Raw genomic sequence first — 27,232 nt, 5'->3', positions numbered from 1 at the left:
AGCTCCATTTTGTCCTTGGCCTTGCACATTCTTTGAGTGCCACCAGCAATAAAATGACCAAACGATGGACCCCATTGGCCTAACCGGCAGCTCTTGCCTCCAGCGTTCAAGCTGGGCGAATTTCTGGCTGAGGCTGATATCACTGCACACAGAAGGTAGGTGGGATGTTGGATATGCCCTGTGGTCTCCTGGGACTAGCTTTGCTCATATTCTGAGGTGGAAGAGGAATTTTTTTTGCCCTCAATTTTGCTGAATTTTTTTCGTCCTGAATAGGACTAGGGATTTAGAATAATACTATTTTGCCTCACCCGTGAGATTGTTTGGCTGGTGGTGGGTGGGGAGTATTGGGCAGTCATGATGCTGTGTAGGTCTGGCTTGATGGAACAGCTGTTCTTTTACTGCCCATTATTTTCTTATGTTCCTAAATGCCATGAAATATAACAGAGGCTGCATTTCCCTAGTTTAAATATTCTTAAAATGCTTCCTCCCACTTATGGTTGGGCCCATTTTACACCACTGTTTCCACACACGGTGGGAATGGCGGGGGGCAAGGATGGTGAGGGAAGAGGCCAATTTCAACCCAAGTCTGCCCCAGATCTGCTGGAAAATTGGCAGTGAGCAGGCAAGAGATCTACCCTCCCACCACTATTAATAATGTTTGTTCCAACTGTATATAAAAATACAGCATTGTCACAATCACATCAAAAACCAGTTCAATTCTTTTCATATATAGAGTCTGTTTATTTTGGCTACTCCAGATACATTAATTTATGAATGCTGGAAAATCCAATGCCTGTAGCCAATTGTGCCTTTGTTAGACGTTTGGGCACTTCAGCGTTTCAGTGTTCAGGTGCTGGCTCTACGTTGCAGAATTCAGAATCTTCTGATGATGGCAGGTCCTGAAATGTTGCTCGATGTTCATACTTACTTCCCTCTGTAAGTTGTGAGTGTTCCTTCTGCCGGCTGACCAGATCCAAGCATGCCGGAGGACTTGCTGCGCGGTGTATCGATTTCTAGGGTTCACCACCAGCAGCTTGCTAACAAGATCCTTGGCACCTAAGCAAAGCAGACCAGGAAACAGTCATCCAAATCATGTCACCTACCATTGAAGCACTAGCACATCCACAATTGCAACAAGAGGACAATTTTGGAAGGTAACTTTTTTCAGCTGCGTGCTCCCGGAGTGGAGTTATACCTGCCTGGAGCACATATTGGGTAATCACACATGCACAGCCCACAGTTTTCCATCCTTTGATATATTTGCTACATATAACTAGCAGTAGCAGATAGGTACTCTGCATTTAAAAGTTTCACTCATCACATATACAAGTTTTTTTTTTAAACTGGTGTCAGCTTGGCTCAGTTGGTAGACTCTCAACTCTGAGTCAGACAGTGATGAGTTCCAGCCTCACTATGGACTTAAGCATACAATCTAGGCTAACATTTGAGTGCAGTACTGAGGGAGCGCTGCATTGTCGGCGGTGACAATTTCAGATGGGAGATTAACCCGAGGCCTTATCTCCCATCTCAGATGGATGTAAACAATCCTTTGACATTCTTCAAAGGTGAGCAGGACGGATTTTACTATAAGATTACAATCCTGTAGAATTCTTGCAGATTTAATTATAATACCCTGCAGTTGAAACTAGCTGGTGAAACAGATAGAGCAAAGCTACTTAACAGAAAGGCTAGGCAATTTCAAGTTACAAATACCTATCAATTGACATCAAGGAAAATGATACCAGTTGGCACTGTCTGTACACGGCTAGACTGGTATACTGGCAGGCACTGTCTGTACACGGCTAGACTAGAATACTGGCCGGCACTATCTGTACACGGCTAGACTGGGATACTGGCTGGCACTGTCTGTACACGGCTAGACTGGGATACTGGCCGGCACTATCTGTCACGGCTAGACTGGGATACTGGCCGACACTATCTGTACATGGCTAGACTGGGATACTGGCCGGCACTGCCTGTACACGGCTAGACTGGGATACTGGCCGGCACTGTCTGTACACGGCTAGACTGGTATACTGGCCGGCACTGTCTGTACACGGCTAGACTGGGATACTGGCCGGCACTATCTGTACACGGCTAGACTGGTATACTGGCCGGCACTGTCTGTACACGGCTAGACTGGGATACTGGCCAGCACTATCTGTACACGGCTAGACTGGTATACTGGCCAGCACTGTCTGTACACGGCTAGACTGGGATACTGGCCGGCACTATCTGTACACGGCTAGACTGGGATACTGGCCGGCACTGTCTGTACACGGCTAGACTGGATATTGGCTGGCACTGACAGATGGAGACAGATGGAACTCTGGTGACTTTTTTGTAATGAGGTGGTGGCCATACTGTAAACTCAAATTATTTAGTCTTTATTTACCTGGGCCTGGAATTTCTACAACACGCTACTGAGGAAATGAAAGTCACGTTGATGGTGGACAAGAACAGATGCAGTCAGGTTGGTTTTATTAAGAGGTTAAAAACCATGTATAATGCGATCCGGTGAGCAGCTGACATTCTCACTTCCGAGTCAGAAGGTTGTGAGTTCAAGTTCCACTCCAGGCCTGAAGTTTAGCGATTCTGTGTCCTGCTCAACTCAGATTTATGGGAGTGCTGCATTGTTTGAGGTGGTGTCTTGCGGATGAGATGTTAAACTGTGATCCTGCTGGTTCATTTATGTGGACAAGATCTGAAGCCATTATTTGAAGAAAAGCAGGAAGATCCTCAGCCAACCAACATTGGGATTTGCCTTATTTGCTATTTGTGGGATCTTACTGTGCACAATTTGGCTGCTGTGTTTGAATTACTTTTGAAGAGTATTCACTTCTTAAGTTGACACTGATATGGCCGTGAGGGTGTGATGAGGTGCCATAAAAATGTGAAATCTTCCTTTATGCTTTCTAGCTAAGCTATACAAACCATAAAAGGCCCATGTTCGATCCCTGAACTGTGTTTGCTGAGCTCAACTGAGGTCACAGTAGGGATTTCCAATTGGCCTTAGCACCTCTGGGCTTGAGTGGAGAGTGTGTGGAAGTCTAAGTTCTCACCCACCCCTGAACAATATCTGATGCAAGTTTGGGTTGCGGGGACCTTCAGTTAGGTGGGCTGGGTTTGAGGTTTCCCCCTCCACACCCAGCTAAACAGTCCCTTGACTCCGCTGCTAAGTTCCACAATGAACAAATTCCCATTTGGGGAGGCACCAGAGAATGCCAAGCACCTTTGGAACTTGACGCCAGGAAGGAATCAAAAGGAGGTGAGAGAATTAGTGAGGAAAGAAAAGAACGAAAGTATTGTTAGTGAAGGAGTATCTGAGCTGCAGCCCGAATCCCTGGGAATCCAGCCCTTGAAGCCAAGGCAATTCAGTGCCATTTGTATTGACATTTCTTATTCTCTGGTTTTTCTCTTGTGGATTCTGTGGGCCTGAAAGAACAAAAAAAAAACTTGCATTTATATAGTACCTTTTGCTACCTCGGGACGTCCCAAAGTGTTTTACAGCCAATAGAGTACTTGTGAAGTGTAGTCACTGCTATTTATGCAATTTAGCAGCCAATTTATGCACAGTAAGGTCCCACAAACAGCAGTGAGATGAATGATCAGATCATCTGTTTTTGTGATGTTGGCTGAGGGATAAATATTGGCCAAATTGGAGAAAATCCCTGCTCTTCTTTAAATAGTTCCATTGAGATTTTTTGGGCTAGAAATTGCGTTTGGGACGATAACTTTTCAGGGAGCGAAAAGAATTTGCAGCTGACGGGAATTTCTGCTTTAGCGCTCTAAGAGGGAAATGGAGCACTAAATCAAGTGTTACCGCTTCCCTTAGAGTGCTAAAGGGAGTGAGAGGGGCAGTATCGGCAGAGTGCTGAGCAATGCTCAGTGCAGCGCTGCCATCTGTACAGGCTCCGTCCCTTCCTTAAAGGGAAGGGCCATTTCTGGTGTGACTGTGTTTTCTTGCTGTCTCTGTTGGGCCACAGCTCCTGCACTATGTGCATAACAGCCCCAAACACTCTAAGAGAGCGCAGGGCTGAGCAATCACGGGGACAAGGCAAAAGAATGGGGAGAAAAATAAATTTTGCCCTACCTAACCACCACTGCCTTTAATTAGTGCTCCCCAAGAGGCCAGCTGAGGTGACAACGCCTCCTACAGCAGCGGTTGTTGACGCCCGGCGGGGGCGGGAGCGAATATTACATCCAGGGCGGTAACGGGGCGCTGCGCACCGGATGACATCACGATCTCCAAGGCGCAAGAGAGTGAGGTAGTAAGTGGTAGTACCAGCGCAAACCCACCAGGGAAGTTTGCGGGTGTCAGTGATTTCACTGTGTCCGGTCGGTAACCCCTTAGTGACCCGTTACCGCCCCCCGCAGGCGCTAAAGGAAGGCATAAACCAGGCCAATTTCTCCCCCTTTAAGTCCACCTGAAAGGGCAGACAAGGCCTCAGTTTAACTTCTCATCGATAAGACAGTACCTCTGATAGTGCAACACTCCATCAATGCAACACTCCATCAGTATTGCACTGAAATTTCAGCTAAGATTATGTGCTCACATGTCTGGAGTGGGGATTAAACCCACAGCTTTGTGACTGAGCACGAAGAATGCTGCCACTGAGTCGAGGCTGACACCTCAAGGTTTGGAAAGGGCGGCTTTCCCCAAATCAAAACACCTGTTATTATCAAAACTGGATTTAAACATTATGGGAGTAAAATTCAACTTGGCTTCAGTGGTATGTAAATTAGGGTGGAATGTACAATGGGGGGCTGATCTGCCACTGCCAGTTCGTGCCCCCGACAAAATTAAATTTAACCCTCTATATGTTGCCTTGAGGGTCCATGCTGCTCACCTACACTGCCCAACACACAAAGCTTGCACATCCCTGCCGCAGTTGTAGGATTGCAAAATTCGTGGGAAACCATCCCGCCCCAGTGTTTGGACTCATTGGAAAGGGAATTTAATTTGGAACTGTCAACCAGAAAGTTTGGGATCCTGAAGTGCACATGGAAGAAACTATGAGTTTTATCGAATTTGGGATTTTTATAAGGCAGATTGGGTCCGTGTGAGAAGGGCTGAAAACTAAAGGATAACTATCCTTTGGGTATTGAAGCTGTCTGGCGTATCAAAGCTAAACAAATTGTCTGGGGAACTGTGTAAACACGCAAACCCTTCTCCCCGGGAGACATTAACATAGCAACAATCAACCCAGAAATAGCCAGCCATCACTCTGAGCAGGAAACCCATCCAGCACATGCATAATGTTAATGGCCCATCCAGCCCGCATGGAAACCCAGGCCTAGGCAGACATTACAAATACCAAAGCTAATTTTTCCCCATCGAGAAACAAATTCAAAAGATCAGCACATCCGAGACAGGTTACCTTTAATGGGCCCACCAAAAATGACAAAGAGATAGCGAGCCTGCCAAAATTAAAACAAAGAATCGGGGCTGATTTGGCAAGTAGATTAGAACGGCTCCAAAAGTATAACTGGGGCCCAGTTTTTTAACGAAAAGAGTGAGCAGGCATTCATCTACCGAAAGAAGGAAGAACATTATCACGGCAGAAAGCAGCTCCCAGTAACTTCAGACATCGCCATCGCGACAACAACTGACCACAGCCAACGTGGTAACATCTAAAGCACCGTGATCGACCAATTCCGAAACCAAAACTCCTCAAGAAGAAACCGAAGATTCGAAAGTTTTCCACTCTACAATTTAGTCCTAGCGAACCACAGGTGAAACATTACCTAAAAAAGACTTTAAAACCTATTTCTGATGGGAGAAAGTGGGTACACACCCCATAAATCCAATACGCGCCCTACCGCATCAGTGGACACCATCCAACTAAAAACTACACAGTCATTCGGGGTACGGCAAGCAGAACCTACAGAGTCCAGCGAGCCCCGAAATCGTGAACCACCGCCAACAGATAATAAAGGATTGATGAGCATAATCGCTGTTTGCCCTGGAGTTTAACCAGTCAGAGTTAGGCATTGGGAGGTGGGAGATGTAGTATTTTCTGTAACCCCTTTTTAATGTGTGGTTAAGTGTTTTTATTCTAGTTATTTCAAGCTTGACATTGTACTTTTCTTATCTATAATAAAATCGAAGTTCTTTGCACCAAAACAGTTGTCTCTTGCACTTTGTCACATCCCCAAAATAAATCCAAAGTCTCGAACCCAGTGAGTCGGAGTGATTCAAACCACTCAGAAGGTCAGAGGTGAACCTGACCCCACACACCACCCCCTACACAGTGACACAGAATTCCAAATCTTCTGCTGAGGGAGAGGAAAGAATTAAACACTACCATTTTCTTATGCTGCTAAGTGCAGTGATAGCAGTGCCAGTCCCGCAATTTTGCTGGTGTAAAACAAAAAGCTCTCGGAGGTAATAATCAGAAAAATTAATATAAAAGCAACTCCCATCATTAATCTGGACAACGACTCCAAATAAGTGCAGACAATGTCTGTCAACTCATCACCATTCAGCTGATTACATGGACTAGCATCGACTTGAAATAAAATAATGCTCACCATCAGAAATATTCTCCCAGTATGGAGCGAGGTATTCATATTCTCCAAGTTGGATGATTTCAAATAACTCCTCTTGGTCTCGCTCCAGACTGCGAAATGGAGGAAAGCCACACAGCAGGATATACAGGATCACTCCGGTGGCCCACATATCCACCTCTAACCCATAGCCTATCAAAAGAATAAGACCCAGCGTTAAAGTCAGTGTGGACTGGCGTTGCTCATTCTACAACAGCTACACAGATACTAACTGTAGTTAAGGGCTATAGCAATAATCTATTGACCTAAGCATCACAAACGGGGGTGGGGGGAGGTAGAGGGGAAGAGCTCTCCTATTTGCTATTTGTAATGTAATAATAGATGTATGTAATCAGAACACATGCTACAAACGTGAGGAAGGCAAGTTTAACTTACTGCTACAAAATTATATCAGTATCTTAAAATTATAGCCTTGAGTAAAGTTATGGAGGGAAAATTGCGGTCAGAAGCTTCCTTCGTACGAGCGCCTCCGACCCGAAAAAAATCTACGAAAGTACCTGGTGGTCCTGGAGGAACGTTGGATCCCGGTCGGAGGCCTAGATTCGCTGCGCAATGCACAGGGAGATGTCTTTCAGGTACGTACGTACATACAAGCTGGAGTCACATGGGCCTGGACCACCAATCATTATACAGTATTCTCATTGATAAAAATGGGAGCTCTGTTTGTATGGATCCCATTACTATCAATGAGAAAACCTCCTAAAACACCGAAAGACAGCATAATAAATAAATAAAACACCTCACATATTTAAAATTAATTGAAATTAAATGTTTTAGAAAAAAAAAATTTGGGGGGAATTTTTCAAATATGTTTTAATAGTTGTTAAAAATAAACTTACCTTAATGGACAGGGTTTTTAATATAAAAATGAGTGTTTAAATTAAATTTTTAGATGTTTTAAATCTCTTAAACTGGTAAAAGTAAGCTATGCGCCTGCTTTTATCAGGCGTAAAAGTTTGAAGGACATTTGCTGGTCATGAGTTGGGCAAATAACCCAATCTCTCCCACACGGATGTCCTTCTCCTGGGGATGCGGAGGATCTGTCAAGAGAAATCTTGACAGATCGGAAAGGCCAGTTTTCAGCGCATGCACATCGTGCCCCAAGAACCGGCTTTTGCGAGGCCTCGCCAGGTCCATGCACAATCCGTACAGACCCGGCAAAGCCGGAATTTTCGACCCATTATGTTCTACGAAAAAGGTAAATAAATGGTTAACTGCACATACTGGTAAATGGTCAACATTGCATTTGCCTTTTTGTACTGTGCACCAGCTTTTAGTGATCCAGGTGCTCAAATCACTAAACGTTAATGTACAGGTGCAGAAAGTAATTAAAAAGACTAATGCAATGTTGGTCTTTTTCTCCAGGGGGCTGGATTACAAAGGGGAGGACGTGATGTGTCAGTTGTACAGAGACTTGGCCAGACCCTTTCTGGAGCACTGTGTTCAGTTTTGTGCACAGCACCTCAGGAAGGATATGTTGGCCTTGGAGAAGGTGCAGTGCAGATTCACCAGAATGGTACTTATAGGTTTAAATTATGCAGACAGATTGCATAAACTTGGCTTGTATTGCCTTGAGTTTAGTAGGTTGAGGGCTGATCTAATTGAGGTCTTTAAAATGTAAAGGGGTTCAATAGAGTAGATACAGAAAAACTGTTCCTTCTGGTGGAGGAATCCAGAACAAGAGCGCATAATCATAAAACTACAGCTAAGCCATTTAGCAGTGAAATCGGGAAGCACCTTTTCACACAGTAATCTGCCCTCATACGTTAAAACCTAATGAAATTCCTTAAAGGGCAAGGAAAGGGGGAAGAGGAGCTACTACTTTTTATTCAAATGAGTTGATAGAAAATCACATGGGCCACGAATTGGTCAACCTGAGTACCATGCCTGCATTCCCACCCGGGGGGGCTACCTGGTGACATTTACCCCAATGGTTGCTGCAGTGCTGGGGTGGATGAGGTCTGAGCAATGAATAATTAGAGAATTGTCCCCAGAAACTTTAAATAGGTGGAACAGAATCTGTAAACAGCTCCATTACACATGGTGAGTTAAAGGAGTTGGCTTGGTGAGTCAAAAAGCCTGTGCTCATTCCATACTTTATGTTCTTATTGGAAGGTACTGCCCACATGCTCCCATTTAAGTGGCTCACGGTGTTACTCTATTATCCACCACAAGGGATGGAAAGCCCCTGGTGTATACTAGAAACTAGTGGATGATGGAGAGCAATAGACTAGGCACAGGAATGAAGACAAGTACAAGATAGACAACTGAAGAAACATTACCACGGTGGAGTACAAATAACAAAACAAGCTACACAACAAGTACCTTTCTCATGTAAAGCTCTGTCCTGCAAAGCTTCTGGGGATGATCGGGATAATGATTAACAGGAGTGCAGAATATACAAGTCTACAATATTTTCATTCCTGACGTAAGGTTATGTTTTTCTTGTGCTCTTTAATACCTGTCTCAGAGAGGATTTCAGGAGCCACATATGTCGGTGTCCCACATACAGTAAATATGGGCTCGGTCACATTCAGAGCGAGGCCAAAGTCGGCTAGTTTTAATACCGTGCTTCCATCGGCTTTGTGCTGAATCTACAGTTGGAAAACAAATCCAGAAAAACCATTAAAATGATAACGCCCTTGGCCACAGACACTCATCACACTAAATGTTGTGCTGGTCAATGTAAAGGTTGTTGGTGCTGGGGAATAGGGCACTTTCTATTGCAGGCAACATCAAGCACCAACAGGTCAGGGAGTATACATGAATGCAGAGTAAAATTCCCTCCTAATTGTGCTAACATGCCACAGCTCCTACAGTACTAGCATGATTTTTCCTTTTCCGACACCAGCCATCCTGTGGCCTCTCAAGTGGGATTACTGATTTTGTGAGAAAATTAGGAGCACTGTAATGTTGTGGGGCCATTCCCAATAGGAGCTGAGCTGAGGCTACCCAATCTCATTTCATGCAGAGCCTGTAAAGCTACTAGAAAGAGGAGACTTTCATCCTATCAGTCCAAGCTGGATGTGAACCTAGACCCACAAGTGAAAGGCCACTGCACCACTTAGTCTCTCAGCATTTCTTTTTTATAAACTGCTCGTTATTGAAAATGTTTACAACATAACGAGTACAACCTTATGGGTTTACATTTAAAAACTAGCAGAGCTTTGCACAACGGGAGCACAGGCCAGGAACCTAGATGTGCTGACCACTGCCCTCAAACTCAGAATCATAGAATGATACAGCACAGAAGGAGGCCATTCGGGCCATTGTACCTGTGCTGGTTCTTTGGTCGAGCTATTCAATTAATCCCACTCCTGGTATGCAATGCTGCATTGGTAATTGTAAGCCGGGGCAGGGGCAAACCAACTCACAGGGGTTGAACAAGCACCTGCCACCAAATGAAGGAAATTTCCGAACCAAGATCACCAGAAGGCCTCCAGTAGTGAGAGAGAGAGAGAGAGAGAGGAGGGAAACAAAAGAATAAAACAGTAAAGGCCACAAGTATCTGAAGTACGGGCAGAGGATCATGCAGACAGGGCAAGATGCAGAACTCCCAATATCTCCAGCCTCAAGCGATCTTATTATGGAAATCCTTGGGGAGCTAATCAGGATCTCCACAGTAAAGTAGTGTCAAGGTGCATTTATTGCATAACAGTTCAGGGGAAGAAAGCACTCATTCTATTGCCAATGTCATCTTTGTGATTGCTTTATCTCCGTTAGGAAAGAGAGAAAATGGCCAAGCAGCGCTTAATGGCTCAGTCCCAAGGGCGAGAGGGGGGGTGGGGGGGAGGTGAAATTTTCATTGTGTGCGATGGTGTATAATGGGTTACAGCAAGTCAGTAGTTGGTTTTACATACCTCCCGATTTTTAGATCCATTGAGTTCCTCTCCATTTTCATTTCCATTGAAGTCAATTACTTAAATGGAGAGTAAAATTGGGCGGGCTAGATTAAAATTGCCCTCATTAGTCACATGACTATTCATAACATTTCCACTTGTTACTATTAGTATATAAAGTTCAGTGTATGTTGTTTTATTGATGCTGTTTGATCTGATACTGATAATGTTTGGGAAATGGTAATATTTACTGTACAACAGCAAGGAATGTGTCCGCCACCCCCATGTGATTTGACCTTTTGGATAAACAAGGCACCATTCATACACTGGTTGGAGGGAAGGAGTGAAGGTCACTTTCCCAATTCATTAGGGTCACATCTACTAAGACCTTTCTCTTTCTACATGGTTTATTTTTCAGCAAATTTCTTTACTCATCAAGGGGAGTGGGAAATGGAACCAGTAGTGTAAAAAACACTCCTGAATCCAATATATCACAGTCAGATGCAAAGTGCAACTCTCTCTCCTCAGTTGGAAAATTTATACTGGTTTTTAACTTCTGCTGGAAGAGGTTTATTTTGCACACATATGTGTGCATCTATGTGGACTTGGAGCAAATGCATACAACTCTTCTCCCTTAAGACGCTGCTTAAAACCTTTATCTTTCACTTGTCCTATTGTCTCCTTCTTTGTGTCAATTTTTGTCTGATTGCACTCCTGTGAATCACCTTGGGACATTTTGCTACGTTAAAGGCGCTATATAATTGCAAGATTTGTTGCTGTCTTTGAAGAAGTGAGTGGGGGGAGACAAATGTGTAGATTCTGTCTGAAGCATGTGTGCCAGCTACAAAGATAGTCTATATTAATTAGATGAAGGAAGACAGGGCAAAATTGTTTTGATTAATTCTTCAGATAATATGAGCTACTGCATGGAATAAGCAAAGACATTATCTGAAATGGCTGTCTTCATCATTGGAATCCTGCTAGGCAAAGCGTTTTCTGGCTAGCACCTGATAAATAACCATGAAAGCAGCCTATTTGTTGTAAAAACCCAACTGGCTCACTACTGTCCTTCAGGGAACCTGCCACCCTAACCTGGTCTGGCTGACATCTAACTCTAATTCCACATATGTGGCTGACTCTTAATATATTCAGTATAATCCAATAGTAAAAGTAAAAGGTTAGAGGTTACTCCCTAAGGTCATGCTACATCTCTTTTACCATACACATACTGTTATGTTTCGGTTCAAAAGAGGCAATAAAGAAAGAACTTGCCTTTATACAGCGCCTTTCACAACCTCAGGATGTCCTAAAGACTTTATAGCCAATGAAGTATATTTGAGTGTAATCACTGTTGTAATGTAGGGAAGAAAACAACTAATTTGCGAACAGCAAGGCCCCACAAACAGCAATGAGATAATAGCCAGATAAATCTGTTTTAGTGATGTTAATTGAGCAATAAATATTGACCAGGACACCGGGGAAAACTTCCCTGCTGTTCTTCAAAATAGTGCCATGGGATCTCTTATGTCCACACGAGAGGTCTGATGGGGCGACCAAAAGATGGCAACTCCCTCAGTACTGTACTGAAGTGACACCTGAACACACAACCTTCCAACTCCAAGGCAAGAGTGCTACTCACTGAGCCATGGCTGACAGGGGCCTGCTTATGGAAGTTGCCTTTGGCTGTGAGCATGGGTAAAGACTGTTGGGAGTGGCCCAACTTGTAACATCTGGTGTGTGTTGAAACCTCTGGGTCTGGGTTTGGGCAGGACTCTCACCCATTATCTCTGATATGGTCGTTAAAGGTGACTGTGTAACACAGACTGCATATATATTATGGCCAATTTTCAACTAACCACAAACTGTAATATCAATGTAAGGACTGATTTTGCAATCAAATGCTGGCAGTAGGTAGCCACGCTCGTAGGTGGTGCCTAAGTGGCGCACCTGCAGCCCTTCATTGCAAACTGCGTGGTTACTTCCCACCATCCATTCCCTGCAAAATAGCTCACTGCCGACAAACTGGGTTTGATCTTGTAGTCAACTTCATTATGAAATGACAGGAAACTGGCTAAACTCAGTACCCCTACATGTGAGACAGGCCTCATCAAAGAGCTTAATTTCACCAAAGAGCAGACATGAATACTTGATCAGGCATGGAGTAACCATTTTAAAATCAGCCTTGGAGGTTTAATCTTTAAAAAATATCAAACACAATTGGGACATTAACAAATATATATGGCAAGAGATGTTGTTGGCCAGCATATATGTGCCCAATTCTGGTCACTATGTTGTTACTCTAATGGTTTCCATCTTAATTTGGAAACTTTTGCATGGTGACAGGTGGTGGACTTCATATGGAAATGACCTGCAGGAAATGTGACTAAGAGCATAGAACTGAAGATGAGGTGGGTTCAATAGATGATAGCCACTGAACAAACAGGTTAACCTTCCATCTCTCTCTCGTATTAGATGGATATTCCCACAAAGCCTTACGTAAGTATTTTTGTGACATAACTCTAAGCAGTTATGTTGTGATCCAAACAATTGCTGTGATCCTGAAGAATCTAAACCTGAAATGGCAAGTATAATGCTGCTCCATTATCTCGCTGACCCAAGCATCTTCATCGTGTCACATGATGTTGACTGCATCACTCCTCTCCCTGGCCTTCTACAGCATTTGAATTTCCGCCTGCTCCTCCGGAACCTCCCCAATCCTGATAAAAGGTTAATCATGATTGGATGGGTATCTTTTGATTTCTTATAGACCTACAAATTAAATCCAAGATGACCACTGTGGTCTTTGAGGTTTTCCTCATATGAACAGGTCTTTAGCAGGTACATGGATAACTAGACAGATTATGAGTGCCCAAATGGATATGGTGGCAGGCTAGTTTCATCTGCAGAGCTCCCTATGTAAAGATGAGTATAATGTCTCCACTCTAGACTAGAATTGAATTTTGTACTCAGAGGTGCTTATCAGTCATAGGTTGTCCTTGGTCAAGTGTAAGCCACAATCCTGTTCTAGTGGTCCACAAAGAAGCTCTCTGTACAAATTGTGCTAAAGTACGAGGGCCTCCTTTGAGTTGAAGGTAATGAATGTTCCAGCTCAAGTGCCCAAAATGAATTTGGGTATCAAAGGAAGGCCCTCTTTCTGCTTCATCATTGGATTGGAAAAACCAGACTCCATCATCCCCTGGAGGAAGAGTAGGGTTCGTTGGGGGTCATTTTAACTTTTGACAATGGTGTTATTGGGGCATATTGGATTGGTCGCTCAATGTACACCCCACCCGATTTTCCTGTCTATTGAAGATTTACATCATTGTCAAAAGTTAATATTACTCTCCCCTTCGCTCTTATGTCAGTGACACGGCAAGAAATCAATGGACAACAATGGTTGAAAGTCAATGGCCGCACTCGAATAGTGTCATGGGCCAACGCTGCAGGAAAAATCATCAAATTCAATCCAGTTTCTGGAGCAGAAAGAAGTAATGCATGAATGAAAAAGGTACACTACCCGGGGCATTGAATATATTTAAGATGGAGATAGACAGATTTTTGAACGATAAGGGAGTTAAGGGTTATGGGGAGCAGGCAGGGAAATGGAGTTGAGGCCAAGATCAGATCTGCCATGATCTTATTGAATGGCGGAGCAGGCTTGAGGGGCCAAATGGCCTACTCCTACTCCTATTTCTTATGTTCTTATGTTCCACCATGAACTGTGAGCCCAAAGAATAGGTGAACTAGGGAGGGAACTAAAGACCCTTATACTTGTGATAGTCTCCATTAAAATAAGATTTAAAACATTAATAAGAGCTTAAAATGTATTCAACAAAATTGTTCACTCATCCACTGATTAACATTGTACATCCTTGAACTACAGATTCACTCAAGCTATGAGGACAACTTTTAGAATTCAGTGTTCACAGGTTTTCAATGGTTTTCTCACTTCTGAAATAAAATGCAAACTCCACTCACTGGCCTCAATCCAAATTGTCCTCATCAAGTGTTGATGAATATATCCTATTATTCATGATTAATTTGAATAGATGGAAATCCATTTAGAGGGCAATTCGGGTGTGTGCCTTAACTTCCTGGGGCCAAAAGTAAGCCCCGCCCCAAACCTGGTGCACCCACCATTTTTTTAATGTTTTTCGACAGAAATTCAGGTCTTAGAACTTTTTTTTCCAATGGAGCGGTGTTCCGGGCGGGTGCAGGGCGGAAGTGGCCTTCGGCCAGGTCGGCCGCCCCTCCCATGCATCAGAGCCGAACTGATGACGTCAGCACGTCGCTCCCCTTCAGCTAAAGGGAAGGGCTGCTGCGAACTCTGCATGGGGTTTAGTTAGGACCACTGGGCCACCAGGGAGAGTTTCGGCTGGGCCAGCAGCCTGGCACTCAAGAGGGAGTGCTGGGCTGCCTGTTGGCGGCCCGGCCGAACCCACAGGCACCAACGTCGGGCTGACCTGGCAGTCAGCCAACAAATAAAATAAAATGACGTCCGCAGCAGTGCGCCCTCCCCTTTAAGGGCGGACACATCACCCAGGCACACACAGCTTCCCGCCGGGGAAAGCTGTCGGGGACACCAACCGGTGGCCGATCCACTTCCACGGGACAATTTCCCGCGCGGGCCGGAAAGGGGGTCGCAGTCAGTCATGGGCGGTCCGCACGTGCCCGTCGGCGCGGAAGCGAACCCCGCTGCAAAAAAATAGTCCTTATTCCGCACTGACTAAACGGAGAGTCATTGCTGACCCATAGCTGCCTCTTGAGGCAGTCACAGCTATTTAAAAAAGGGGCAATTTCGGCCCCCCAATATATACTCCAAACATAAGAAGCTATAAACCGTAAAATTTACACTAAGACTTCAAAGATGCAGGCTTTGTAATCCATGATCTGAAATTTGCTAATATGTTGTGAAGCCTGATGTCATTTTGCTCCTGGTTTATAACATGGGAATAAAGGGTTATGGGGAGTGGGCAGGGAAGTGGACCTAAGTTCATGATCAGATCAGCCATGATCGTATTAAATGGTAGAGCAGGCTCGAGGGGCCATATAGCCTACTCCTGCTCCTATTTCTTATGTTCTTGTGTTCTTATGATCAGATGGATGCCTTGTAATTCATGTCCAACCATCCACTGTTTTTGATACATCTCCAAGCTATCCAAAGCAAAGAAATAAGCAGAAATGAAAAGGTGGAGCTTGATATGTGAAGGATAAATTACATTTAAAGAGTAAGGGGGATCATACTGAACTTTCTTCCTCTAATTTAACCTTCAAATATAAATGGATGTTATTACAGCAGTGCTCAAAATACAATGTGGACAAAACCATGATGTTCTCTCCACCACAACTTGCATATATATAGCGTCTTTAATGTAGTGAACCATTCCAAGTGTTATCAGGCTAAATTTGACACCGAACCACATAAGAAGATATTACGACCGGTCTTGTCATAGTGATAAGGAGCATCTTAAAGGAGAAAGGTGGAGAGATTTGAATTGCGAATTCCAGAGCTTGTAGCCTAAACAACTTACGGTACGGCTGCCAATGGTGGGCAAAGGAAATTGAGGATTTAACACTGTGTAATTCATTGGACTGTGGAGGTTAAATAAATAAGGAAGAATGCAATATTAAGAATAGGTGTACTCCCCCAATATATACACTTGTTAGTACTTACAAGAAGATTTTCTGGTTTCAAGTCTCTGTGTACAATGTTCTTGCTGTGGATGTATGCTAATGCATCACAAAGGTTGTCCATCATAAGGGCAGCATTGTGTTCTGTAAATTTAACACTGTCTGTAATTGCATCAAATAGGTCTCCTCCATGAATGTACTCCATAATGAGGTATATCTCACCCTCAGACTCGAACTCCTCAATGAACCTCACAATATTAGGATGAGAAAGGCTCCTTACAATTGCAATCTCATTTTCAATCATAATCTCTTTTCCTTTTAACTTAGATTTATCAATGATTTTCACTGCATATTCATATTCTGTATTCTTAAGCCTACATTCTTTTACTAAAGCAAAGTTACCATCTCCGATAGTTCTGCCAATTTCATAAGAACGCTCAATTTCTCTTTGTGGTTTTGGTCGTTGTGGTCTTGACGCAAGTAGCTCTATTTTTCTAGTGTGAATGCTATTGTCTTTTTTGATTATAGGTTGTTCTATTCCAATAGTTTTTACAGGTTGCTTTTGATTTTCTTTGTCTTCTTTATCACCCCATATTTGTTCTTCCTCATTCCTTGACTTTTCATGACAACAGCAGCATTTTCTTGTATCCTCTTGCTTGGTATTTTTACAGACTTCATCTCCTAGATGAGGCAATTTATCTTCTGTATCCCATTGGTGGTCCTCTATTTGTCCTTGTCGACCTTCAGGCTTCACTTTCTCCCATCTGTATATTTCTTCTTCCTCTTTCATTTTCTTCTGTCCCTTCCTTATAGTCTTCACTGGCTGCTCTTCTTCAGTTTCACATTTACTTTCTTTCCATCTATTTCTGTTTCTTGTTTCCTCTCTCCTTTCTATTTCTTTAACCTCATAAGGTATCTTTTGTTCACCGGTGACTTCTTTTCTATCTGCTTCGCATTCAGGTCCTCCAATCTGCAATATCTTTATTTCTTTCATATTTCTACATTCTCTTTCGCATGTTCTTGTTTCATTCTCAGTTTCTCTTTTCTCCTCTTTTTGTTTGTGCTTCTTCTCCTTTTTGTTGATTTGGCACTTCTCCATTTCTTCTTTGTCCCTGTCAAAGCTTCTGTGCTTCTTCTGCTGCCTTGCTTTCTCATCCAGCTCCCTGCGCTCTCTTTCCCACCTTTCCTGTTCCCATTTCCGAGCCTTCTCTCTTTCCTGTTGTCCTACTCTGGCTCTGACTTCTTCCACCTTTTTGACAATTTGTCTTTCAGATGGGACAGCCTCAGTACGCTCAAACGCGGCAGCTGCCTTTAATCCCATCTCACTGTATCTGTGGCGAGGTTTCTCAGACTGACACCAGTGTCGCTGGACCAAGCTTCGGGCATACGGATCATTGGGGTAGAGTTCTCTTAAGACTTTCTGAACATCAGTTATCATTAGTTGCTCTCTCCCAGCAGCAATGAACACATCATCACCTCTGTAGAAGTCAGAAACACTTCTCACTTCTTTCCCTTTCAAAGTGTAAAGTTTCTTCACACATTCATTTTTGCCTTGGAGGTGTCCCAAAGCTTCTGCAATATCACCAACAAGTTGCTCGAATGTCTGTGTGCAGCGTCTATTCAAAAGAATGGTCACCTTCTTGTGCGATTTACCACCTGCTTTTATCACCGTCATTATCCTGGGCTTTGCAGGACTGATCTCTGAATGGGCAGCATGGCAGCAGCTCCTTTTAGGAATAAGTGTATTGCAGCTGCTTGCACCGGACAATGACTGTCCAAAAGTACCTCGTCCGACGGGTGGATATGTGGCCCGCAGGTTATTTTCCTGGGGTTCACTGCTTACGCCATTAAACAAGGCTTGTTTCTCTGGAATGAAAAAAAGATTTAAGCAATTTAGTCTGAAGTATTACACCAGCTGTTTTCAAAAATTAAATCAGAAAAACTCCTACAGATTAACACTTCCTAGCATGACTGCACAATAATAAGTGAACTAAAGGAAACTGAACAGATAATTAAAGTATTCCTTTTTAAGCTATTTAAGGGACTGGGCAGGGAGAGAGATGCTACATGTTAGCTAGTTAGAGTTTTAATACATCTATGTGTCATCAAATAAGATGAATATATGAACGCGTAAAAAGGTTAGGTTCCTCTCAGCATGTCACGCTGCCCATCATTCGTAAAAATTAAAGAACAGTTCTGAATCTTAAACAAAGATTCAGCCCCTAACAGAAGAAATTCTGCAACAATGCAGAAGCATTTAGCTACCGATTTTTGTTTGTAGTGCGGATCGGACAGTGGGCATTGCATCCGCACCGCACGCCCAATATTAGTGGGAGGCCTGATCAATTTTCATAACTGGGCCTCATCTAAATATCAGAGGCAAGTTGCCAGCATTAATCGTGCCTTTTATAGGCAGCTCGCCATGGAGATGGGTGAGAAATCGGGTGGGCCATTCTGCACATTTTAAAAAGAGGGATTTTTCAGTGGCGGTGAGTGGACAGCGTGTCACAGAAGCAACAGGAAGAATGACAACGGCCAGCAGACTCCCATGGAAGTCCTCATGGAGCAAGTGAGGACCAGGAAGGAAGTCCTGTTTTCTTTGGATGAACAATAGATGTCTTGGCTAGTTAGCCAGCATTAGTGGAGAGGGGGGGCTGGACAGGTCAATACCAGCAGGATAGTTCCTAGAACCTGCTGGCAATCCAGGAAGAAATTCAATGACCTTACTAGGTTTGCCGAGGTGAGAGTCCTCTTCACATCTCTATTACTCTCTGGACAACCCTGGAAACAACAGACTTTGGCCCCAGCACCAACAATCCATCCCTCCTTCCCTTCACTAGCCTCCCCTTCAATCACAATGGGACACGTCATTACACCTCCTTCAGCTTCTACTCACAATCTGAATGCCTGCTATGGTCTACACTTGCTGCTTCTTCCTCAGCGTGCACACTACACTAAGTTGCCTCACACATCTTCACAATCCTTCAACACACATCAGGTCACAGTCGCTCTTCTTGCAGGGGAAGCAGGCACACGATCAGAGGGAGAATAGGAAGCAGTCCTTCCGCATTGCAAACTTTGGCTCCAATGGAGTAAGCGGCCATCTACATCTTTGGCAGAGAGGCAAGCTGCACTGTAGATCGTGAGCCTGGAGGCCATCCACAGCAGAGTATTTGGGAAGTATCCCTTCCTTTTCTATTTCCATTTAACTCACTAACTTACATACACACACAGCATGGCAACTTGGACTACACTGCACGGCCACTCATCTGCTGCTGCATACCCTTGCCACAACATGCTAATCCTTGTCCCTCTGCCTTTCTTCTAGGTCCTTCAGATAACTCAGGCTGTGTAGCTGCACAGATGGAGTGGAACAATTGTCCCAAAGATGTAGTATTACTGGCTCATAGCTACCCAAGAACCAGCCCAGAACATCACACTGGGAGTTATAAAAAGTGAGGTAGACTCCACTCGACTGTTTGTAAATGATACAGTGCCGCGTTCACATGAAATGTTTAATGATGTTTATTGCACATATACCAAATATCCATACATTTTATGGAACTATATATAAATATCTATATGCGAGATAGCAGACAGTGTGACAAGTACATATACAAAACTGAAAGTGAATTTCATACGAAATGGGTGTGAAAACATAACTATTTGCTGGTACATAACGCACTCCTGGCTGGCCTCCCACATTCTACCCTACATAAACTAGAGGTGAGCCAAAACTCGGCTGCCTGTGTCCTAACTCACACCAAGTCCCATTCACCCATCACTCCTGTGCTCACTGACCTACATTGGCTCCTGATTAACTAACCCCTGAATTTCAAAATTCTCACCCTTCTTTTCAAATCCCTCCATGCCCGCACCCCTCCCTATCTCTTTAATCTCCTCCAACCCCACAACCCACCCCCCAGGTGCCTGCACTCCTCTAATTCTGCCCTTTTGATCATCCCTGATTATAATCGCTCAACCATTGGTGGCTGTGCCTTCTGTTGCCTGGGCCCTAAGCACTGGAATTCCCTGCCTAAACCTCTCCGCCTCTCTTTCTTCCTTTAAGACGCTCCTTAAAACCTACCTCTTTGACCAAGCTTTTGGTCACCTGCCCTAATTTCCCCTTATGCGGCTCGGTGTCAAACTTTTTGTCTCATCATATTCCTGTGAAGTGCCTTGGGACGTTTTATTACTTTAAAGGCGCTATATAAATGCAAGTTGTCGTATATGAAATAAGTCCAAGTACCAGTTTAATTAGAAGTTTTAAATGTAAGTTCAATGCAAAAGACTGAAAGAAATTTCTGTGGGTGTGGTTTAGTTTTGACAGATTTTGTGGGCGTGTCTTCCCTTACGCATAGGCTGTGCACTGCGCTCCTGAGCTCAGGGATGTACTACGCTGCGCACAACTCTGCAGTGCTGAACAGTAAGTCTACGTATGGGGCCTTGCGTAAGGTAAGTTTGTATTCTTTTCGGAGATTGGCGGCATACTCTGTAGCTACGCCGCCGACTGCAATTTTTGGGCCAGTGTGCAGTCTGTTCCTGTAGAAACTGGTTACCCTGCTATGTCAGGTGACATAAATATCAACGTTGGTCTTCAAGTAAATGCAGTTTATTGGAGGGTGCAAGATCTGCAACAGATGTAGGACATAACTGTTAATGCGAGGGGCAGGGATTATTCAGCTGAAGCTCTCTTTAATAGCTGCTGCCAAAGAAGCTCTAGCTGCAGGCCAGTGTGGGAGCCCTGCCACTTCTTTATCATTCTTACTGTCATCAGGGTCCTCTCAACTTGCTGAAGGTCCTTATCCAATGGTGACTCCATGTGTTGTCCCTGTTGCAGATCAATGTTATGCAGCATACGATAAACCAGTATTATACGGGATACGCTTTCTGGCCTGTATTGGAGGAAGCCACCAGAGGCAAGCAGCAGAATCATTGCTCGAAGAATTCACTGGCCTGCTTCATGAGTATTCTAGTTGACCAGTGGATAGGATTGTAGTGCAGTTCAGTCACCAAGCGTGGGTTTCTGAGAGGTGTCATAAGCTCATTGTGCAGGGGGCTCCAAGCAGCCAACCTCTCACATGTCTTGCAAGTGCAAAGAGTGGGGGGGCGGGGGGATTTATAATATAAAAGCATCATGACAGCCACCTGGATAACAGGCACAGATGTGCATGATTCGCTGATGATGATCACGCACCAGATGTGTTTTACTGATGCAATGGTGAATTCATTTATGCAAGAGGTACTGATGGCCTTAACCTTTCTTTAGGGCCATTAAGCTAACCTCCAGCTTGACATTTGGGCCTTAAAAATAGGAATTTCCACCGCAACTGTGATCCTCCCCTGCCCCAGAAGGAGGTCATTTTGCCCATTGTGACAATGCTGGACCTTTGCTGGAGTAATCTGAAACTAATCCCACAGTCCTGCTCTCCCCTGTATTTCCCTCTGCTAGTATGTTAGTATCTCAGGTCTCTTCTAATAACCATAGTTTCCCATCCCTGGTGTTTGTGGACAGGTATACAAAGCACTTCTGGAGCAAAGGTCCTGGCAGATGTTGATCTAGATGTTGGTGGGATGAGAAAGTGGTGACATTGTTAATGGTTAAGTAGGAGTTAGCTCATGTAGGGGAGTTAAGTCCCACTAGGCTGCATGCTCCTGTGACTACTGTAAGATTATCATGGATCTGTTGTTTTTTTAGAATACTTGTTTTAATATCTTATAATCATTAATATCTTATTATCATCAGTAATGGATTTATAATCATGTGTAAGAATAAAATGTAGAAGTTTGTAATCATCAATGATATGGAATGACTACCTGAATTATATATGACATTTAACCCTTTTGCTTATAATTAAAAGTCAGTGAGTTAGCTGTAACCAGACAGCCTGGGGTGAGAAAAAGAATTGCTATGGTCGAATAGGGAGGCTGTGGGTGAAAGTTGGATTTTGCCCCCAACAGTAATGATGTGATAGAGTGCAGCAAGCCTGGGAAGCAAGGTCAGATGTACCGGCCACTGTTTCGGAACGTTATGATGTCTGCAGTGAATTGAAAACATTGGTGTCAAAATTGCCCCTTTTTGCGACGCCTGTTGGCACCTCCGGGGGGGAGCTAATGGGGCACGAAACACTTTTCACCCGGGGGGAGGGGCACTACCGGCTCCCGTGAAATTGCGCGGGAGTTAGCAGAGGCGCTGCCACGGTAGCCCCCCGGACCGCCGCACAACCAGCAATGACATAATCGCCGTGCGCAACAACCCCTCAGCGCCGCATGCTGACCTATTTCTTCCCCATGGCAGAAATTGCCCTGCGTCTCGCGAGGCTGTCATGAGCGATGTCAGCGCCAGCTTTGCGGGTCGCGAACCGGGCCCACATCCACTTGCAGGGCAGAAGTTAAAGGGGAAATCGGGAGCGCCCCACGCCGCCATCTTACCTTTTTGGTCAACTCACGAGTCAGCCCGATGACTTCCTCTATTGCATTTTGGGTGTCCGGCTACGGCCTCAATACCAAGCCACCCTGGTGGTCCAGTGGAAGCCATCCGAGTCCCAGCAGAGTGCGCAGTGGCCATCAACTTTAAGCGAAGGGGAGGGGCATTGAACCCCGTCAGCGCTATGCGGAGCAGCCGCGTAGCGCTGACCAACTCAACCGAGCATCAACCCGGAACTCGCCCAATCAGGAAGTGGAGCGTGTGAGATTGCACTCCACTTTCGGTGAGGGGCGGTAACCACAATTTCGCGGCCAAGGCGGGGCTTCCGCGCCGGGTGCAGGAAGTCCCGCCCCGAGCTGGTTACCACTCCCAGTCAGGGCGCTGGGGAATTTTTTCCCCATAGGCTTTGCGTCGTGAACAGCAAGGACCCATATCTGGAGACATGTCCTTTGGGTGGTCATAACTATCCCAGATAGGAGTCTTGATGGTCAAAAACAGATGATGTAAGGGTGTCATAAGACTAGAACCTGTGTAAGCCAAGATGCTGCGGACATGGCATCTTTATGATTGGAATTTGGGTGTAAGCAGTGATTGGTTCATAGACTCCATAGGTTTTGAATAAGAGTAAGGGTATATCTGGGGTAGTTATCTTAACAGACACAAAGTATAGAAGATTTCAGAAAGATTCAAGGAGACACCCAGCAGACGAGGAAAGATGAGAGAAAAGAGACACAGGGCAGCTGATTCACGGTTACAGCTTCTACCCAGAGTATAAGGGATAATATGTCTCAATAATACTCTACAATATTCAAACAGCAGTTTATAATGTATTAAATCTTGCCTGTGTTAAATTAAGTTGAATCACTGTCCCCAATATGGGTCAATCTCGAATCATTTGGAACCAGAGTCACACTGGGATCTTATACTACAGCATTAGAGATGCTGGGCACAGATACAGATAACTGGTCTTCTACATTTCAACAGTATGCTACATTCTGGAGGAATGGAGGGTTGTTAATGTTATATCACTATTCAAGAGGAATTCTACTCCAGCCTTGAACAATCCCTGTCCCAAGTTCCAATGAGCGACAAGCTGATTTTCCTTGGCGACTTTAATGCCAGAGTTGGAAAGTACATAGACCTATGGAGAGCTGTGATTGGCAGAGAAGGGGTAGGAAAACCAACTCCAATGGTATCCTCCTTCTGACAAAATGCTCAGAACATGGTCTTGTCATAACCAACAACTTGTTTCTTAAGAAAGACAAGTACAAGGGCCTCCTGGAGCACCCTTGCTCCAGGCACTGGCATCTGATAGGCTAAATCATCATCCGAGCGAGGGACCACAAGCATCACTCACGCCATGACAGGAGCTGATGACTGCTGGACTGAACACCGGCTAATCCCTTCTGTTATCTCCAACAGCATAGCCTCAAAACGATGGGGGCAACAGAAATGCTGTCACAAAAAGATCAAACCTGAAGTACTCAAAGATCCTACTAAGAAAGCCCTACTCAGCCAACGCCTCACAGCCAAACTGACGACCTCCAATGAACCGGAGCTGTAGAGTGTCCATAGTACCTGGTCTGCCCTCAAGCCCACCATAATTAGACTCTTGGTTACTCTACCAGAAAACATCAAGACTGGTCCGATGAGAATGACCAGGAGATCCAGCAGCTAATAAACCGCAAATGCAAGGCAGTTCTGAATTGGAAACAACTCCACAACTCGAGTGAAAGAAAGCAGACCTACAGACAACTGAAGGACGAAGTCCAATGAAAAACTCGTGACCTAAAGAACAAATGGTGGGTTGAAAAAGCGCAGGAGATCCAGCGTCTAGTTGACAATCATGACATGTGTGGATTTTTTAACGCAGTCAAGACCACCTACAGCCCAAGCACTCGAGGTCCGATTCCACTGAGAGCCAAGAACAGAGAGGTGTTCATCAAGGATAGAGAGGCAGTCAGTGCCCGCTGGAAGGAGCACTTCGAGGATCTTCTCAACCAAGACTCTGTCTTTGACATGAGTGCCCTTGACTCCATCCCACATCATGCTACCAGTCACCACATCAGCACAATCCCAGCCCAGCATGAGGTTGAAAAGGCCATCCGACAACTGAAAAACAAGGCCTCAGGTACAGATGGAATTCCCGCCAAAGTACTAAAGCATGGCGAAGAAGTACTATTGGCGTGAATCCATTACCTCATCTCCCTGATCTGGAAGGAGGAGAGCATGCTAGGGGATCTCAGAGATGCTGTAATCATGACCATCTTCAAGAAAGGAGAAATGTCCGACTGCGGCAATTACAGAGGAGTCTTCCTGCTGTCTGCCGCAGGGAAAATCATCGCAAGAATTCTCCTCAATCGTCTCCTCCCAATGGCTGAAGAGCTCCTCCCAGAGTCACAATGCGGATTCCGACCACTAAGTGCCACAACGAACATGATCTTCACCGCTCAGCAAATTCAAGAAAATGTAAGGAGCAGCATCAACCTCTGTACATGGCTTTCTTTGACCTCACAAAGGTCTTCCAATCTGTTAACCGTGAGGGATTATGGAGTGTCCTTCTCAAATTCGGCTGTCCTCAAAAATTTATCACCATCCTCTACCTGCTTCATGATGACATGCAAGCCCTGATTCTTACCAACAGATCCACCACAGACCCAATACAAGTGCAGACCGGGGTCAAACAAGGCTGTGCCATTGCACCAACGCTCTTATCAATCTTCCTCGCTGCAATGCTTCCTCTCACCCTTAAGCCTCCCGCGGCAGTGGAGTTAATCTACAGAACAAGCGGGAAACTGTTCAACCTCCGACGCCTCCAGTCCAGATCCAAGATTGCTCCAACCACTGTCCTTGAATTACAATATGCAGATGATGCTTGAGTTTGTGCACACTCAGAGTCCGAACTCCAAACCATCGTTGACACCTTCACTGAAGCGTCCGAGAGTCTGGGCCTCACATTAAACATTAGTAAGACAAAGGTCTTCTACCAACCTGCCCCCGGTACTGCTTCCCGGTTATCAAGATCCACAATGAGATCTTGGACAATGTGGACCACTTCCATACATTGGGAGCCTACTATCAGCGAGGACAGACATCGATGACGAAGTTCAACACCGCCTTCCGTGTGCCAGTGCAGCCTTCGGCTGCCTGAGGAAAAGAGTGTTCAAAGACCAGGAGCACAAACCCGGTACCAAGCTCATGGTCTACAGAGCAGTAGTGATACCTGCCCTCCTATATGCTTCAGAGACATGGACTATGTACAGTAGGCACCTCACAGCACTGGAGAATTACCACGAATGCTGCCTCCATAAAATCATGAAAATTCTTTGGCAGGATAGGCGCACCAACGTCAGCGTTCTCTCTCAGGCCAACATCCCCAACACTGAGGCATTGACCACGCTCGACCAGCTCTGATGGGTGGGCCACATTGTCCACATTCCCGATGCTAGACTCCTTAAACAAGCACTCTACTCCGATCTACGTCATGGCAGGTGCGTCCCAGGAGGGCAGAGAAAAAGCTTCTAGGACACCTTCAAAGCCTCCTTGAAAAAATGCAACATCCCCATCTACTCTTGGGAATCCCTGGCCCAAGACCGCTCAAAGTGGAGGAGGAGCATCCAAGAAGGCACCAAACACTTTGAGCCTCTTTGCCGGGAGCACGCAGAAGCCAAGCTCAAAAAGCAGAAGGAGCGTAGGACAAATCAAGCACCCCATCCACCCATCCCTCCAACCACCATCTGCCCCACCTGTGACAGAGACTGTAGATCTTGCATTGGTCTCATCAGTCACCTTAGAACTCAGCTTAGTGTGGCAGCAAGTCAGCCTCGACTCAGGGGGACTGCCTAAGAAGAAGAGAGAAGACTATTCAAGAAAGGGGAGCGGGATAAACCAGGAAACTACAGGTCAGTCAGCATAACATCGGTGGTGGGAATCATTATCAAGGACAAGGAGCTAGATTTTCCATGATTTTTGCATAACGCCCACTTAACGTCCATTTTACCGCTGAAATGAGGTATAACGCCCAGATATTACCCATTTAGCCACAAAATGGAAACTGACGCCCATTTTTTGGACATTTATCGCCGAGCATTACTTTCCCCATGTACATAACACCGGCAAAAAATAATTCCGCCCGCCCACTTTTTTGGCATGGAATCATCAGAATGGGCGAAACCAACGCCCATAATATCGCCCAGCGTTACTTTCGGCATGTAATTATCGCCAAGATTCAATAATACCGACCGCCCACTTTATTTTATCGTAAAGATTAAAATTTGCCGAAATTAACGCCCAGGAGATTGCCCAGTGTCACTTTCACCACCTCGCACTCATCTCGCCCACAACATCTCTCAGATAAAGTGGAACAGTTCTGAATGAATCACAGTGGTGTGGGCGCCATTTTTTAAATCGCAGGTCGCTTCATTCAAAAGGCTGCTTCAACTTCGGGGGAGTTTGGATTGACTCTGGAGTTCTTCTCAGGTGAAGTGACCATCTCAACAAACATCTTTTCAGACTCTGGATTATTGGGGGTTTACTGTAGGTGTATTTTAGTGTGGAAATTATTGCTTCTGATCAATCGCTATTATACTTTCATTGCAATGGGGCCAGCCATTTCTCAGTCTGCATCGATTACTACGCAGATGCTGCAGAGTGCAAATGGCACAACGTCTAATGCACATCATTATGTGCTCAATCTAAGATGTGCCAGAATGAGGAGGTCGTCCAGACCATACACACCCCGTACATACAGGGAGAAGAGGTCTTA

The 27,232-nt window shown here is 44.8% G+C and overlaps 1 protein-coding gene across 1 annotated transcript; it reads right to left on the bottom strand.

Annotated features, from left to right (window-relative positions):
- Nucleotides 1-859: 859 nt before the first annotated feature.
- LOC139264766 (serine/threonine-protein kinase DCLK3-like) lies at nt 860-19,910 on the bottom strand. Its single transcript, XM_070881915.1, has 5 exons — nt 19,889-19,910; nt 16,084-17,906; nt 9,032-9,164; nt 6,535-6,702; nt 860-1,056 (listed from the first exon to the last, which is right to left on the bottom strand). Exons 1-5 carry the CDS (start codon nt 19,908-19,910, stop codon nt 860-862), a joined length of 2,343 nt encoding a protein of 780 aa, XP_070738016.1.
- Between the last annotated feature and the right edge of the window lie 7,322 nt (nt 19,911-27,232).

Source organism: Pristiophorus japonicus, chromosome 1 (genome assembly GCF_044704955.1).
Source record: "Pristiophorus japonicus isolate sPriJap1 chromosome 1, sPriJap1.hap1, whole genome shotgun sequence".
Classification (NCBI taxonomy): Eukaryota; Metazoa; Chordata; class Chondrichthyes; family Pristiophoridae; genus Pristiophorus; species Pristiophorus japonicus.
This window is presented reverse-complemented; position numbering and strand designations above follow the sequence as displayed.

Bases quoted from the DNA above. Each gene is read 5' to 3' on its own strand.
- LOC139264766 (XM_070881915.1), bottom strand. From the start codon at position 19,910: ATGGAGGGATTTGAAAAGAAGG. The intron at 17,907-19,888 runs GTGAGAATTTTG...TTTTCATTCCAG, and splicing joins GGAGGGATTTGAAAAGAAGG to AGAAACAAGCCTTGTTTAAT. The intron at 9,165-16,083 runs GTAAGTACTAAC...TTCCAACTGTAG, and splicing joins TGAAACCAGAAAATCTTCTT to ATTCAGCACAAAGCCGATGG.